This window comes from Heliangelus exortis, chromosome 17, assembly GCF_036169615.1.
Source record: "Heliangelus exortis chromosome 17, bHelExo1.hap1, whole genome shotgun sequence".
Classification (NCBI taxonomy): domain Eukaryota; kingdom Metazoa; phylum Chordata; class Aves; order Apodiformes; family Trochilidae; genus Heliangelus; species Heliangelus exortis.
This window is the reverse complement of record NC_092438.1, coordinates 9270307-9286383: the sequence shown is the minus strand read 5'-3', so window position 1 is coordinate 9286383 and position 16077 is coordinate 9270307. Positions and strand designations below refer to the sequence as shown.

Sequence of the window (16077 nt, the reverse complement as noted above, 5' to 3'; positions counted from 1 at the left end):
AACCTTCCTGGACTTTTCTACCATAAATTTTATGTGCTTTTATAAATATTTTTTATTTCTGATCTTAACTACTGCCTGGACCAATGACCTCCACTGCTTGTGTTTTCTGAAAAAATACTCTTTTATCTTTCATCTCCTACCTGAAAACTTAGCTGGGTATCTCCTCTACTCTTTGCTGTAAACAATACAGAATCATCTTCTGCTCACTTTCCCACATGGCACCTGCCTCTCAGGTCTCTCTTTCACAAGGTGCTCCACTCAATGTAATATTTTATCACTGAAAAACCACAGTAGACCTTTTTCTACTTTTTGTTTCTTTTCTTGTTTTTCTACACCCTTTCTCTAACAGGGTGATCAGAATGGTGTTTTAAGCACACAAGATGGAGGAGCTGTCACTTGGCTTCTTCCCACAGTGACATTCTCTTGTGTTTTCTCTCCTTCTTTCTTCTCAGTACCTCACATTCTGAACCACAACTTGGCACTGAACTGATGTTTTCAGAACAGACCTTTTCTGCATAGCAATGGGCAATTTCATCTCTGTCAATAATTTCATCTGCCAGTTTATTGTCCAGTCAGTTCAATTCATCAGAATCCTCTGCGACTCTTTTGTGATCACTTTTAATGCTGAGTCCCTTGAATAATTTTCTATAATACTGATTAAAATCATCTTACCATTCACCCTCTTTTTCAGGGCTTTTATGAGAACAGCACAGGCTCCAGCAGAGATTCCTGGGGAACTCCACTGACAGCAGCTCCTGCTGTGTTTTGTTTCAAAAGCCATTAATTAACAACAAGATTTGGCCTCTCCTAACCTGATAGCTTCCTTTCTATAAGAGCATTTTGGTGTGAGACTTCATCAAGGGCTTCTGAAATTCTAAATCCACCAGAGTATCCTCACACACATGCTTACTTACCACACTAACATATTTGCAAAGCTTTCCCCTTAGGAAAGCAGTGCTGACTATTTCCTACATAGAGTAACACAAAATATAATCACAAAATAAATAATTTTTTTTTTTTTGGCTCTCATCTGGGGAAAGAACCCATCCAAACAATTTGTTAGTTAAGTTTGGGATTTTTTATCAAGGTTGTGTACATTTTACCCAAGGATCTTGGCATTTTAATGTGTAGTTCTTGTTAAACTCAGCATCAGGCAAAGTGAGACACCAAAGTTCAGTTGCTTGCCAAAGCCAAGTGGTAATTTGGTAGCACAGACAAACCTGCTCTAATCACAAGACTGGGATACCTCCTGCCTTTCTGAAGTATTCAAACAGGCAGTGCCTCTAGTACTGTAGAACTAAATCTTAAAAACCATTTTGGTTTAGGTGAAATTCTAAACATTTGCAGTCTTTTATGTTATCAGAACACCCACCAATTAAAACCTGCCTGTAATAGTCCTCCTGCAGAATTTTTAACTCCACTTAAATGTCAGTTACTGACATTTCTATTCAATATAAGAAGTGCCATAATTTTTTAAAAACAACATTTTAATTTTTGAATCTGACATTTGAATTGTTGAAAACGTTAATGGTTTGCATTGCAAATGATGGGTTCCAAAACCATATTTTCACCTCAGCTCATTTTCTGACTCAAGACAATTCTCTCTGTTCTGCAGCAAGAGCCATGGAGCAAAGGAAAGCAAAGAGGGAAAGGAGCAGGAGTTTTCCTGCCCAACAGACAAACAGGGACGTGCCAGCATTGTATCTGAACCAAACCACAAGGACCACCCAATTTTCTGAGGGCAAAGACCATCCCTCTACCTTGGATATGGATCTGGGATACCTGGCAGTCCTGAGGAGCCTTAAAAAAATATATGAACAGTTGAGATAAGATTCTGTCTCCAATACAGGGTGCTCATACACCATTCACCTAAGTGTGAGCACATCTGCACACTCACCCATGGCTTGGCACAGGATGTCCACATCCTTCTCCCCTTCAGCCAAAATCACTTTTTCAGGCTCAGCCGTAAAATATGGTGGTTCTTTAGGGGGGGGAAAAGAAATAAAAGTAAACAAACAACAGCAACAGAAAACACAGCAAAATGGAAAATAAATGATGATTTAAAGGTATTCACCATATGATCTCACCTGATGAGTTGTATTTAATACAGTGCATTTACAACCAGACTGGTTCAGATAGGCCTGTGTATGTGGAAGTGGGTTGTTTAGTAGTAAAAGTATCATAAGAAAGCCAACAATTTTTTGCTATCCTGAATAAGAATTCTAAACAGTCAGGTCAAAGTAAGGTAGGATTTAGAGGTTTGCACTGCAAATTAATACTCAGAGCAGGGGCTACTTTTCACTTTATAGGTCTGAATCATGGAACATTTTAATTCTTCATACAGAAGGACCCTCCCGAGAGGTACATAAAGGTTTATATTTACAACATGGTATTTTATAGGATTGCTTGCTTCAGTATCTAAACTAAATTCCACCTCGTGAAGACATGAAGCATGTCAAATAAAGTGCCATAACACGTCAGAGGGCCAACATCAGAGGATAAGTGCAGTATAATTAAAAAAAATCATCTCAGCTATTTTATTTCTTGAAAGCAAACAGATTTAATGCCTTAATTGAAGTTATAGTAATAGTAATAAAAATCCACACTTTATTAGTAGGACTAAGGAAAAGATATTAGATGTTTAATTAAACAAAGACAAGATTCCAGAAATTGTAGAGTATACTGTCATGTAACTCTTTCTTCTATGCAGCATAAAATTGAAGAGCATCATGTCAGAATCCCACAGGCACTAAGGTTGCAGTAATTATCATGGTAACTAAAAACTGTCATAGTCTTTTCTATGCAAATATTCTCTGAGTACTGTTTGCAGAAGCATTTTATTTGATTATAAGTGGAGTTCAGCTGTAGCGTAGACAAACTCACTGCTAAGTTTTAGGAAATACAGAAGAAACGATATAAGTAGCTTGGGAGATCAAGATACTTATATTTTCATTTTAAGGAAATCAAGTATGTTTGAAAAAATGTAGTAAGCTACAACAAGATCCAAGGTCATCTGAGCTGACCTTCTCTCAAATGTCTTCACCAACCACATCTAAAATCACAGTATGCAGCTTGTATTATTGATAGGACATTACCATTTTCATTAATAAAAAAATTACCAGATTGTTTTATCCTCCAAAATCTTATTTCTCCAGCTACTATCTGTAGTATAGCAAGTGTTGCTGTCATTTCACAGGGCTGATGTGACATGCCAGCAGGTACACATTGGGAAGCACCTGACCAGAATGCAAAATGCCCTTTCCCAGCACTCCTTCCCACTACTTCAATAAAATACTTGCTTGACTGTACAGAATTGGGGTCTCATTTGAACACCAATGGATATTACAATTTTGTATTCATTCCAAATAAAGTCAATCAATATTAGTCTTCAAAATCCTGTGCAGAGGAGGTGAGATTGCAAAATACCCTGGAATACTTATTTACACAGCAAAACCAATAAAACAAGCTACCTGATTTATTATATTATAATAATATACGTGTTAACATTATTGATCCTCACTGCCTCAATATAAAGCTGTTAATAAACATGCAGAATAAGCTGTGATTTATTGCACATGATCTCATGCGTTAATCTAAACAACAAATTGAAAAGCTGAACATTTAATTGAAATTCACTGATGGCACACTGACATGTTTGATCAACTAAGTTGCTGAGTCTTCTGCAATTTATCTAAGTCTGTGTTTTAGCTCTGAGCACACTCTTTCTTTCCATGCCATCCTCCAAGACTTGTCTGGTGTTTTCCTTCTGCTCCGCTTTCCAGAATTTAATCTTTTCATTTCTAAGCTTTTAGCACAGTGTCCTTACCTATGTATTTCTCTCCTTTTAGGGAATTCCTGGCTGTTTATATTCCACCCTCCCCTTTTTTAAGACGCTTTGACCTTAACGGATAAACTTCTAAACTTAGCAACCTTCAGCTACCAGCTCTCAAACTTTCTCCTACATCAGCAACACATTCACACACCAGTGATAAATTTGCAGATTTATCTTCACCATGGGCCTGCAGTCCAGCTGCAAAGCATTTAATGTGACCTCAAAGATGCCAGTGGTTCCACAAGCCCTGCTTAGGTACTGCTGTTGCAGGCAGTTGCTGCTGTTCTACCTGGCATATTTATACAGCCTGCTTTCCCAGTGCCTCTTCCAAAATCTTTCCCCACAATCTGTGCTCCTTCCTTAAATCCCATACAAGCTGTTATGCCACCCTCCAAGAAACTTATTACATTAAGAGATGCTTAGGTGAGCAGGTATCAAGCAATGAATTACCTGACAAGGACCTTGAAGGCAGTGACAACTGTCACTTAGCAAATTGGACTGTGATGTTATAAAAGGAAGGTTCACATCATATTTTTTTGAAAGGAGGAGGAAGAAATGGAAGCAGGCTAGACAGAAAAAGAGCAGAAGCAGCAGAAAGATGCAATCTAAAGGCCAGAGGCAAGTCCCAGAAGACTTTCAGAGTGCAGGTGTGCCAAGAGACATGATTTCCAGCCTTCATCAAGCCCAGATGCACCTTTTCCCTTAAACTAAAGCCTGCTGAACTCAATTCTCACAGCCATTCCATCAGCTTGAACCTCTGCCAAATGTTAAAATTGACACAGAAGGGTTGAGAGGCTGAGGCAACAATGGCCCATAGAGGGGTCAGATCTTACTGCTGCATGATCAGCACAGATATAAACCTTCCAGAAGCAGCTCTACTGACTGCTAACTGCCTGCTCCTGCTGCCTGGACTTAGACATAAGACTGGATGGAAAGACAAGCCTAATTTATAAAAGAATTCTGAAAGATGTAGAATACCACACTGACAATGGTGCTGTGACAAGTCTAACACACATGGAAACTTAATCTTGGTGATCTCAAGTACCAGAGAATCACAGAAGTATTGGTGTAGTTATCTTAGGGCTTTGAGGGTAAGGAAACAGTGATTTTCATGCAAGTTCTGTTCATTTTCCACAGGACTCAGGCTAGCAGGATGGCTGCTTAAAAGGTGAGGGTTTATGGCTTCAACAGAGCTCAGGCTGCAAAAGAAATAGCTCCAGTCAGAGGTGTTGGACAACTGAAATATAATCTCCTCACTTCTCAGTTGAGTCAGATGTGGCCCCTGCACTACAGGTATGTGTCTGAAGGCCCAGCATAAACTGCAAGTGAAAAATTCAAGGTGTCCCAATTCGGGTGCTATGCTTCACCTGGTGAATAACTATCAGAAAGGGGACATGAAATTGCAGCAATATTTACAGGGGTCAAGTGGCACCATGGAGGGGCATTCTGGTTGTCTGTATATATGTCTATTGCATATTTATAAAGCTCATTTTGAATCACACAGTATGAATTTCAACATTTATTGTTGCAGGCAATAATCATGTATTGAAATTTAATATGCATGGTGAAATTATAATGTCTTCCAAACTATATATTATGCCAGAGACAAGCCCCCCAGACACAGCATTTTTGAGGAATGACAATAATCTGTTGGCATCAGGTCAAACATTTAAATTTTTTTGAAATTATAGAATCATAATAGTTTAGAAGGGGAAAGGACCCATTACACCCTGGTCACCCCACTGGCAGGGCAGTGTGAGACTCAATGAGAAGGGTCACATCTCATTTTTGACTAAGAAAGAGATCCTCTATTGTTCAGATATTGTATTGGTGTTTGACTGATCTTAACTCAAAGGTCAAGAACGAGCAAAGGGGAAAAAGAATATCTGAATATAAATGCATGCTTTTAATAGTTGTTGAGGGTTTCAGGGGGGTTTTGCACTACAGACATCATTGACAAGATCTCCTCTCTGCAAAGCCCCTGGGAGCCTGCAAAATTTGATTCTGTTCTAGCTTCCCCCACATGGAGTTACATGGTCACTGATTTTAACATTCAAAAGATAGCAGTCAGCATCCATTACATCCCCTTCAAGCTGCATTGGAGATATGTGACCTAATCCTAGATACATACATGAAAGTCAGAAAGAACAGAGGAAGCCCCAGGGGCTCTTCCAAAGCTGAAATTCCAACATCACTCAAATTCAGGCCTGCATATTTAAGAGGAAAATTGAGCCTTAAACATGGAAGTCTTTCTCGAACATCACCCTAAGCTAATTTATTTAGTGAATAACCTATGAAGAAAGGGAAAGTAGAAACTTGAGAGCCTCTTGTAGGTACAAAGTTCATAACTTCCAGGCTGCCCATGCTGGGAGAGAAACCACACTGCATATGCAGTTACAACAGGTCCCTTGAAGCAGGATTTTTCTTTGCATGGATGATGTCAGGTTAAAACAGAAAGAGGTGAAAAGGGACTCTTAGTTTCCTGCAAGTACCCCTTACTGTGAGCAGCAGCTTCTGTGTTCTAAAACGTTAGAACAGGGAACACATCTCCTGTCTGCAGAACTGAGAGAGGGAACTTCTGAATGTCAGACAGAACTTGCCTTTCCAGAACTCCCCTTACTTCACTGTGAGATAAGTCCCCTGTGCACCTGGGGCCAAGGGGACGTGTCTGTGGCCACCTCAAGAACTCTGAGGCTTGCCAAATTAAAAATTGTCAACATTTCTCTGCTTTGAGCCCAAGATTTTACTTTCTGAATGTATCTAATTTATAGAGTAGTATGGATTTTGCATAGTTGGAAGGGTTTCACCTCTCATTTTCTTAAGCTCCTAAAACTCATATTTTCCCATAGCACAATCCCTTAAAAAATTACTATTGCAATTTGTTGCTAATGGAACTTGCAGAGCTGGAGCAAAAGAATTTAAGATTAAGCTCAGTTTTCAAATCGGTTTGTTCACAGGAAGACTCCTTAAATTACTTAATCTTGAAACTGTTAGTGATAAAACAAATGTGATCTTATCTAATCTGCAACAAATCTTTCCCAAACTGTTACTCTGCCAACTGAGGGACATGTTACCCTTTAAAAATTTATAACATCTGCAGCTAATAAAACCAAGGCTTGGAACCACCTCAGTTTATCTTTGCTGGAACAACATGAAGATGTCAGAAAGCACTTTGCCACATTCAGAAGAAAACTGTAGCACAGGACAAAACTAGAGGATTTTCTTCTTGCTTATGAGGTACAGCTTATTACACTAGAGAGTCAGATTTTTCAAATATTATTGTGATTTCAATTTACAAACTCAGAGGCAGTCTCAGAAATATTCAGAAGTCCTTCAGAAATAATATTGTGAGTCACAAATAATAATTTGAACTCAGTGTATGCCTTTGAACCAAGTTCCATTGTTTTCTAGAAAGCTTTTGTTATTATCTCAGCCCACATTTAAATTGTGTAACTTCCCTTAGCAGGGAAATGCAAGGTCTTTGGGAAAAAGCTTTGGTTAAGTCAATATCTGTGATATCTTTGATGCATCTTTTTATCACTACCTCCTTTCTACCTGTTATTAGAAAAATCTCTTTTTCTATTAACCCACAAAAGCTCTCATGATCCTATTGATGGTATCTGATCTATCCCAATCATTCTGGAAACAAACCTCTTCTACCAACACAATTTCCTCTTTCTGTTCATCAAGACCCCTTATTAAACCCACACTGTGTTTTTCTCTCAAAAAAGTACAGCTCATTATCAGGTCAGTATCAACATGTACACAGTGTGAGTATCTTCTGTGTGTGCATGGACAAGCACACTTGATTCCCTCTCTGTAAGTGCTACTCTGATAGATTACAAGGGATGCATGGCAAAAATCTTTGTGTTTGAATCTTGTCTGCACTTTCCTTTAGAACCTGTCCCTTGACTAATTAAATGATGGTCAGATCCAGCCAAGAATTCCAAGCCTGAATAGAAGTTATGAATTAACTACTAACTCTGATTTGTCTCCCTGTTTAGAATTAGAGACCCATCCTGCAACTCAAGAAACTCATAAATAAAGAAACCTATCAGGCTTTGCTGAAATATTGAGTATACACCTGCAACTGAAGTGTCTTGTTTCATCAGAAGGAAATAAAAGTAATCTGTAACCAATCTAGTTTTGCTTTCTTTCATCTGCTTGTTCTTATCTAGAGACCTTTTCATAACTGCATTTCCTGACAGCCCCCTAAAACAGGATAAGAAATAAGTAAAACATTTAAACATAAGAGAGAAGATAAACAACTACAGAAAGGCATTGCTGTGAGTTAAAGATAACTCCCCAATGATTATTTCTCAGTTTTCTTGTAACTATTTAAGAATCTTTTATATTAGCCAAGAGGCTGCTTTAAGTATTGCATTAGGCTGGATCTCCTGGCATGGCAGAAAGTTAAACTGATTACCATAAACTCCTATGAGTAAGGAAGAGTTAAACCAAAAACCATAAATAAGTGAAATCCATCTCTGCTCCTTAAAGGGAAGGGAAGCTACCTGGTAATAATTCTAAGAAACAGAGTACAAAGAAAAAGACTGGAACCAAATCTCATCTGGTATATAATAAATACAACAGAGACACAGGGCTACAAATGAAACTGGAACAGAGCTTTGTGGAGAGGAGAGCTGTTTTCTCATTTAGTAAGAACTACTATAAATTGCTTTAGTAGAATACAGACCACACGGCGGTCTTTAAAATTGTATTTTCAGAAGGCTAAAAGCATGTTGAGAATTGTGTGCTGAATTCTCTCTGCAATGCACTAAAGAAATGCATGTGCATGAATTCTGATCATCGCTGAGCCTTGTATCATTGCCAGAGCAATAACACCTCCAGGAGACTTGCATTAGTTATTACTGGGACTATTACATAAAAGCTGGACTTCACACAATCAGCTCTGGCTTAAAACATCTAAATGTGTCTGTTCCAAAGTGTCTCATCCTTCTAAAAGTCCTTAAAACCTCCACACTGTGTGCCCACTGCTAATTTGCAGAACTGTACTGGGAGATGACGTGCCCAGTAACCACCACTCCCAAAGGACACTTTCCTTGCACAACTCCAACACAGAGGTGATGGTGGAAACCAGCAGTAAATGGACACCAATGTCCCTTTAAAAATATTAAATCCAGAGTTTCCCTGCTTGTATTTCCTTCTCCTGTTGTTTACCTCTGTCTGTCTGTGTGCATCCTCGGCCCCCCAGCTGGCACTTGCAACACCCAATGCACAGAAGTGCTCCTAAAAGGTTCCTTTCAGAAATACAGGCACTTGACATATTAAAACTAGACATAAGCAAGCTGGGAGTTAATCAGGATTTAATGCATTTAAAAGCCAAGATGTGGAAGCTGCCCAATAAGGATTTTACTACTGTATTTCCCCAAGTTCTGATTAAATGTATGGTTTCACAGGGGATTCAGAAACACATCAGTGCTTAAAAAAATCTATTTGATAAATTTATATTCATGGAGAAGAAAAGCTGAATTAATTTGGAAGATAACCTTCTTTCACCTCCTTTGTTCTGTTCTCAGAAGAAAGGTTCAAATGTAAGGTCAATGAAATATTAAAATATCAATTTTATTTCCTATTATACCTCAGTCCAGAGCCTGTTTTACTAAAAAACACATTGCCTTGAGACTTACCCATTATAGAAAGGAAAGCTTTTGCTCTGGCTGGCTCCTCTGTGCTGTCTCTCAGTTTTGCTTCACAGAAGTACATCCCCACATCAGCAGAGGTTGGGTTGGTTATAGTGAGTCGTCTCCCAAAACTGCTGATGCCACTGGTTATCTTTATTCCATTTCTCTTCCAGGTCAGGCTTAGCCTCTCTAGAGGTCTGCCAAGGTGTAAGAAACAAAATTTAAAAACCCCAAGAATACAACAATATAACAGGAACACAACAGAATAATCTTGTCTGCAGTTACACACAGATTATAAAACTTCTCTAAGTCTTCCTCTGTCTCTGAAATTTACTATTAATAAACAAATGCATAACATTAAGACTACAGACAACTCAAGTGGCATTCTGTAAGTACAGCTAATTGATACAGCAACAGAACCCAAGTGCTAATAATCTGATTTCTCTAAGCAGAAAGCATAAATACTGCAATGAGAATCAGCTGCATGGGAAGCACTTTCATTATAACTCAATTACCAAAACAATATTAACCATGGCAAGAACATCTCTGCCCTTAGAGGGAAAAGTGAAGCAGTTGGTGGTCTTATCATCTGAGGACCTCAACTATTCACTTCTGTGGGAATTCAGTGCTGTTCAAGGCTAACTAGATGTAACTCCTCCTCACAGGAGGGATGCTGTGAACCCTATATTATGGTGCATTATGAACAGTTGAGCAATAATAACTGTAAAATGAGAGCATCTGTAATACATTAATTTATAGGAGATGCTCATTTATTTATTAGGAAGCACAGACCGTTCAAAACTATCACCTTTCGTGTCAACAGGGAATGCAGTTGAAACATTACTCTCCCTTAATAAAACTCTTTCCTTAATGTCTGCTGATTGAACATGGCACTACATTTCCTTACTGAGCACCAGGGTAGGAGGTAACTCTGCCTGCATCTTTATTGGGCCAGAAAACTCAGTATGTTTAATTGAGTCATGTCGGATAAATCAGATTATTCATCAGGTCTCTTTGAAAAGTGAAGTAACTTCCTCTCTCCTTCTCAGTAAAGGACAGGATATTTAAATTCAGTACTTAAAAAGGCTTTTACAATACCTTGCATTGGCCACACACTCCAGAGTGACCTCGTTGCTCCCTGCTACCAGGCTGGTGTTGTGGGGTGGGATGACAATGACAGGAGCTGCGGTGTCCGGAGGTTCCGTGGCAGCTGCAGAGGCAGAGGAAAACCTTGTGAAGCACCTGCAGAAGTTGGGGCCTGACACATCCCAGGAAAAGACCTCACCAAACAACACATCTGCACATTGCAGTCTCCAACCTCACCGAGGATTTTAATCTCCTCATTAAGGGGGAAATCTGCAGCGTGCCCGTTTTCCAGGCCTTTCATTATCCTGTACAAACAGGCTCTTTCAACATCCCCAGCTTGGGATCATTCAAAACACACATCTCCCAAGAACTACTCCCTGATGGAGTGCAGGGGCCATTCTCAAATAGAGAGCAAATAAATTTAGCATTGTAAAGGTTTTCTATTGTTGAGCACTTTTATTTTTATCAAACACTTGCTGACTTATATTTTTAAAGACCTTTTCATGTTTTGTTTAATCTTACTACTTCCATACCATTTCAAAAGAGTCTGCCAATACTCATGTTAGTTCTTTAAAAAGATTTTACACACTGGGGAACAAATATAAAATTAACAAAGCAGCGTATCACAGCAACTTCAATCCCTTTTTCTTATCAGGAAAGTAAATAACCCAAATCTGCTACTCTTTTGTGAGGCATCATACTGTAAATAATTTAGCTTATGCAACAGTCAGCAGACACTTAAAAATGGTAAAAAGGCTGCTTGTAAATTTTCTCTGTATACATTTAGTAAGTGAATTAAAATACCCATGTATTCATAGGTATTTTGCTTCAAGCAACTCATTTGGGAAAGAAAAATTAGCTATTTTTTAGCTTGAATAACAGAGTAATAACATTTTCTAAAGATACAAAATCCAATAAACGAATTATAAGAAAAAGTAATGAAAATAAAACTAAACTGATACAAAAGTAAGCCAGTTCCTCAAACATTTTCTGGAAAAGAGGCTAGCCCAGACATTTTTAAGGAGAATATGCCAAATGGAAAGCATGAAGCCTGATACTCTCTTTTAAGATAATTCCAAAAAGAACAGAAAATGGGTAAAAGTTTTTTTTTGCTTTCCTTGTACCTGGCGTGCCAAAAGACATTCGTGGTTGGATTTCACTTGTTGGATACACAAAGTTTTGGTAATGGGGCTCAGAAACTTTGCAAGATGAGCAGATTTCTGAATTACTGAATGACATATTTACGTTTTGATGTTTTTGTAATTGTTAGCAAATAATGTACTATGGGAGATGAAAGCACATTGTAAAATTTTAAAATTTTAAGAATACCACCTGCACATCTGAATAAATCCAAACACCCAAGAATAGAACTAAAGGAAGTGAATCACATATTTGTTTATTCCTGTGAATATGCTCTGTTGACCTGACTCAACACATATATAGAACCTGCATGAGATTTCACAACTCAAGCTTTTAGTAGATTTTATTTCTATCCAACAACTTTCTTGGAAATATGATGCTACCTGGTAGGAGATCTACTTTCTTAGATTTCCACCATTGTCTTACAGGTATTAATAGCAGGAATTTTCAAGGCAGTAACAAAAAAAGTAGAAAACAAGCAGTGATCAGATGAGTAGCTCGTTACAGAGAAGAAATAACCTCAGCATTGCCATTTTCTGTTACTTCTGTGCAGGAAGCAGCTTCACAGCAGTGAGTGCTAAAAGATCACCAAGCCAATTACTAATTTGGCAGTAATCATTTCTTATCTCCATCTGGAAAAGAGGAAACCACTTGCTTGACTTATCAGCTCCCCTGAACAGTGGCTCAACCAAGCCCACTGAAAGCAGCCCCTGGCTGAGCTGGCAGCTTTGCTGGAACCTCCAGGAGGTCACCAGACCCGAATGGTTCTTTGTGCACTGAGCAGATAAGCTTGGAAAATAAAAGTGCACATTTACTCTACCTGCCACCAGGAAAACTTCAGTATTTTTGAACTTTAATTCTAACCCCAACTAGAGTATAAACACATTAAGTGCTTATTTTCATTTCCTACCTGAAACCAATCTATCAGAAGTAGGCTGGTGATAAAAATTTTGAGTGATACAAAGGCTCATCAAACTGGTTAGGGCTTGGGTCCTAAGTAATATCCCTAGAAAGGTCAGCTGCAGGTATAACAAGCATTTACAGAAAACAACAACGCTTCAAAGTATTATCTAAACAGTATGTGGGCAGAATGCATATTCCTTTTTCCTACTGAAAGGTATTTTATGTTTCCCTTTGCAACACAAAGCAACCCCTTTCCAGAATTCACTCTGTCCCTGGTCCTCCTGTGGCTCCTTTGGAGTGTGGAATTTGCAGCTTTGCTTTGTGGCTGCTCAAAAAAGGAAAGAAGGAATTCACTTTTACTTTTGAATATAAATCTCAAATAAGGCTGCTAAATGGAACCCATGTGTCTACCCCATCCCTTCAGGACTTCATCCTTTTGGAAGAGATCCACGGGTTGGGATATCAGACTAGCCAGGCTAATTGAGATAAGGAGTAACACTGATATTGCTTTGATGCTGTGAAGCAGCAAATCAGACTTGGGTCTGTCTTTGGAACATAGAGAGCTATTTCAACCAGTCAGATAATGAAAAACTACCCAGATTTTCCAAGTTTCTTATCCTACCTGTCAAGAAAGCCACTCCATCCCTCTCCTACCTCCTAATGCATTATGCTGACATGATTTTACTTGACTGGTGCTACACTAAAAAGCAATGCAGAATGTCACTGTTAGCAAACAGACATTTTCTTTGAAAATCCTTTGTAGAAAATAATTGAATTTTTTTTTCTCTTGTCTCTGTTCCTTTTTTACTTCAGATTTTTCTTGTCCCAGTTTTCTAGTTCTCTGCTGTTTCCTTATAGCTTTTCATCACCTCTTCCTCTCCTCCCCCAAGAATCTTCTTCATAGAGAACACTGGCCATTTTCCCTTCCTGCCAGCCCATGATCCCCTACATGTTTCACATTATTTAAGAACTGCTTCATTTCTCATGTATTCTTTATTTCAGCTGCAGTTTCTCTGATTCCCACCCATTTGTAGGAAATATTTATAACTAAATGGGTGAGCAGTACAAATGCAAACAAGAATAAAGTTACAGTGAGATGAATTTGCTAACTGGGGATCACTGTTCCCACCCATATTAATGATTGGGCAGAAGGATGCCCACAGGAAGAAATCCTAACCCAAACAGAGAGTTTTCTCCAAAATAGGGCTTGTTCTACTTTATTTCACATTGTACCTATTGCAGGCACAGCATTTACACTATTTTCAATCTTCTCTTTGCTTTTAAAGCATCTCATTAGACTCTTAATTATTACTTGTATCCACCAGAGTCCTTGGGTGTCTTCAAAACCAGCCCCAACCAATCTTTGTGGCTTGTCTGTCACAACACCAAAGACTCTGACTCACAAGGGGATGAAGCTTCTTTTGGAACTGTTTCAGTGGTTCCCAACCCCAGCTGCTCATGAAGCAACTGGTGAACTTCTTCCATTTACCAATCAGAATATAAAGGTAAATTGGTACAAGTACTATTTTTCCATATAATTTTTTTCTCCTTTAAAAAAAAAAAAAAAAAGAAACAAAACAAAACCCACAAAACCAAAACAAAACAGGGCAATAGAGACAAGGGAAAAAAAAAGAAGAAAATAATAAAAGAAAAAATTGGGGTTTAGCCTGTTTTTTTTTCTGTATCTCTAAACATAAACTCCTCTCCAGATTGTGGCATTCAAGAATCTAGCAATTCTGTACAAAACAGAGATATACTGAGGGAAGAGAGTAAATAAGAGAATGAGCACCTCTTCCATGCTCTATTTGTTTTTATCACCAGTGGCTGTGTATGGCTGCACACTGCTGATCTTGGATCACACTGCTCTCTCCTCCATTCCCAAAGCATGAAACCTGTCCCAAGTGGTCTATAATACTAATTTCTTAATACCAATGAGCTGTAGAATTTTAAATGTTATTTAAATACATTAATTATGTAGACTGCCCTATCATACTGAAAATAGAGTGTTGTCATCTCTCTACATTTATTGCCATACATGATACAGGAACTTTAAAATATAATTTACTGTTTATAAAGATCATAGATTTTATTAAAGCCACTTAGGTGCTTAATTTTCCTAACAGAGATGGAATCTAACTCAGGCCACATGACTGAAGACACAAAAGGTGCTTTCCCCTTAAAGAATCTATAAACATTAGGTTCTTTCTCAGATTTTACATCATGGCATGCAAAGTTTATCTGCACCTCTGTTTTAAGTGCAGAATACTAAGAGTAGTTCAATGGATGCTCAAATTCAGCTCCGAGAGATATGGTGCAAGCCAGCCTTAATAAAAGGTTGGAGAAAGTGGTTATCTCTTGAAAACTTGTAATAGCTTGAGTTCAGACTTGAGGCTGAGCAATGAAATTGCATACAGGTCCCAGCCCCCTGAAGAAACTTTGTACAAATGAGGTGACTGGGAACAGGATGAGGAGGGATTGCCAAAACAACCACCCAGAACACTCTCAGTTATTTAGTACATGGTAAAACCTGGAATGTGGTGTTGGCTGCTTTTCATTCCTACCCTTAGTGTTTGCTACTGCTGCAATCACTCCCCTGTCTGCTGTTTTCAGTGAAGAAGAAATCCCATGGGTATCAGTATCTAAAAATAGATTTACTATTACTACTGAAATTCCACTATGGGAGAAAAGAACTCCACGTAAAAGACCAGCACTGTTGGAAATATTGAATTCTTCAACAGAACTTTGAAATTGTGAGTTATCATGGGAGAAAAATATTGGGAAATTTTCATTTTAAACTTCCTACAGACATTCAGCCTTGCACAATATGCAGAAATGCCTTTGCAGTCACTATGCAGGGTACATGCAAACTTCAGTTACCCACTTATGGATACCTATATTAGGAAAAAGCTGAGTAGGAGATGAGTCCAATACAAATATCAAAAATATTACACATAAATAGTTCAGCATTATAGCATAAAAAAATATGCAATCTCTGCCTATGTAACAAGAAATAAGTGAAAAGAGGAGAAATTGCAATCACAGAGAATCTCAAGATTGCTCAAGGGAAAAGAAAACGAGACTTCACAAATACGGATTCTAATGGAATACATTTCACTTTTCCCAGCACTGCCTGCAGATGGTTTGGATTATCAGCCTATAACGGATTAATGCCCCTTTCCCTTTCCAGTACAAAATACACAACAGGAATTGGATCCTGATCAATAATAGATTAATTTCCCTTCCCCTTCACAGTGCAATATGAGCAACAGGAGTTGGAGCCTGATCAACAGAGCAGCAAACACTGACAGGCACCTGCAGGCACCAGAAGCATTATGCAAATCATGGGGGAAAAAAAGCACATTTCTCAGTCATAAGACTCTGTTCTAAAACATGGTTCTTCTATTTGTTCCCTACTTATTAGAGTGATTATTATCAGGTTATAAAATGAAAGAGCATTATGATAATAAAAGT

The 16077-nt window shown here is 38.3% G+C and overlaps 1 protein-coding gene and 1 long non-coding RNA gene across 5 annotated transcripts in view; one reads left to right on the top strand and one right to left on the bottom strand.

Annotated features, from left to right (window-relative positions):
- SDK1 (sidekick cell adhesion molecule 1) overlaps positions 1-16077 on the bottom strand; it is a 380086-nt gene that overhangs the window by 144338 nt on the left and 219671 nt on the right. For all 4 annotated transcript variants that reach the window (XM_071760473.1, XM_071760474.1, XM_071760472.1 and 1 more), the window contains 3 exons: positions 10576-10687; positions 9484-9674; positions 1898-1981 (listed from right to left, as the gene is read on the bottom strand). In XM_071760473.1, the coding sequence (XP_071616574.1) occupies positions 1898-1981; positions 9484-9674; positions 10576-10687 (387 nt within the window). The remainder of the gene's footprint in view (positions 1-1897; positions 1982-9483; positions 9675-10575; positions 10688-16077) is intronic.
- LOC139803882 (uncharacterized) overlaps positions 1-16077 on the top strand; it is a 395404-nt gene that overhangs the window by 172488 nt on the left and 206839 nt on the right. The gene's annotated exons all lie outside the window — the stretch shown is intronic.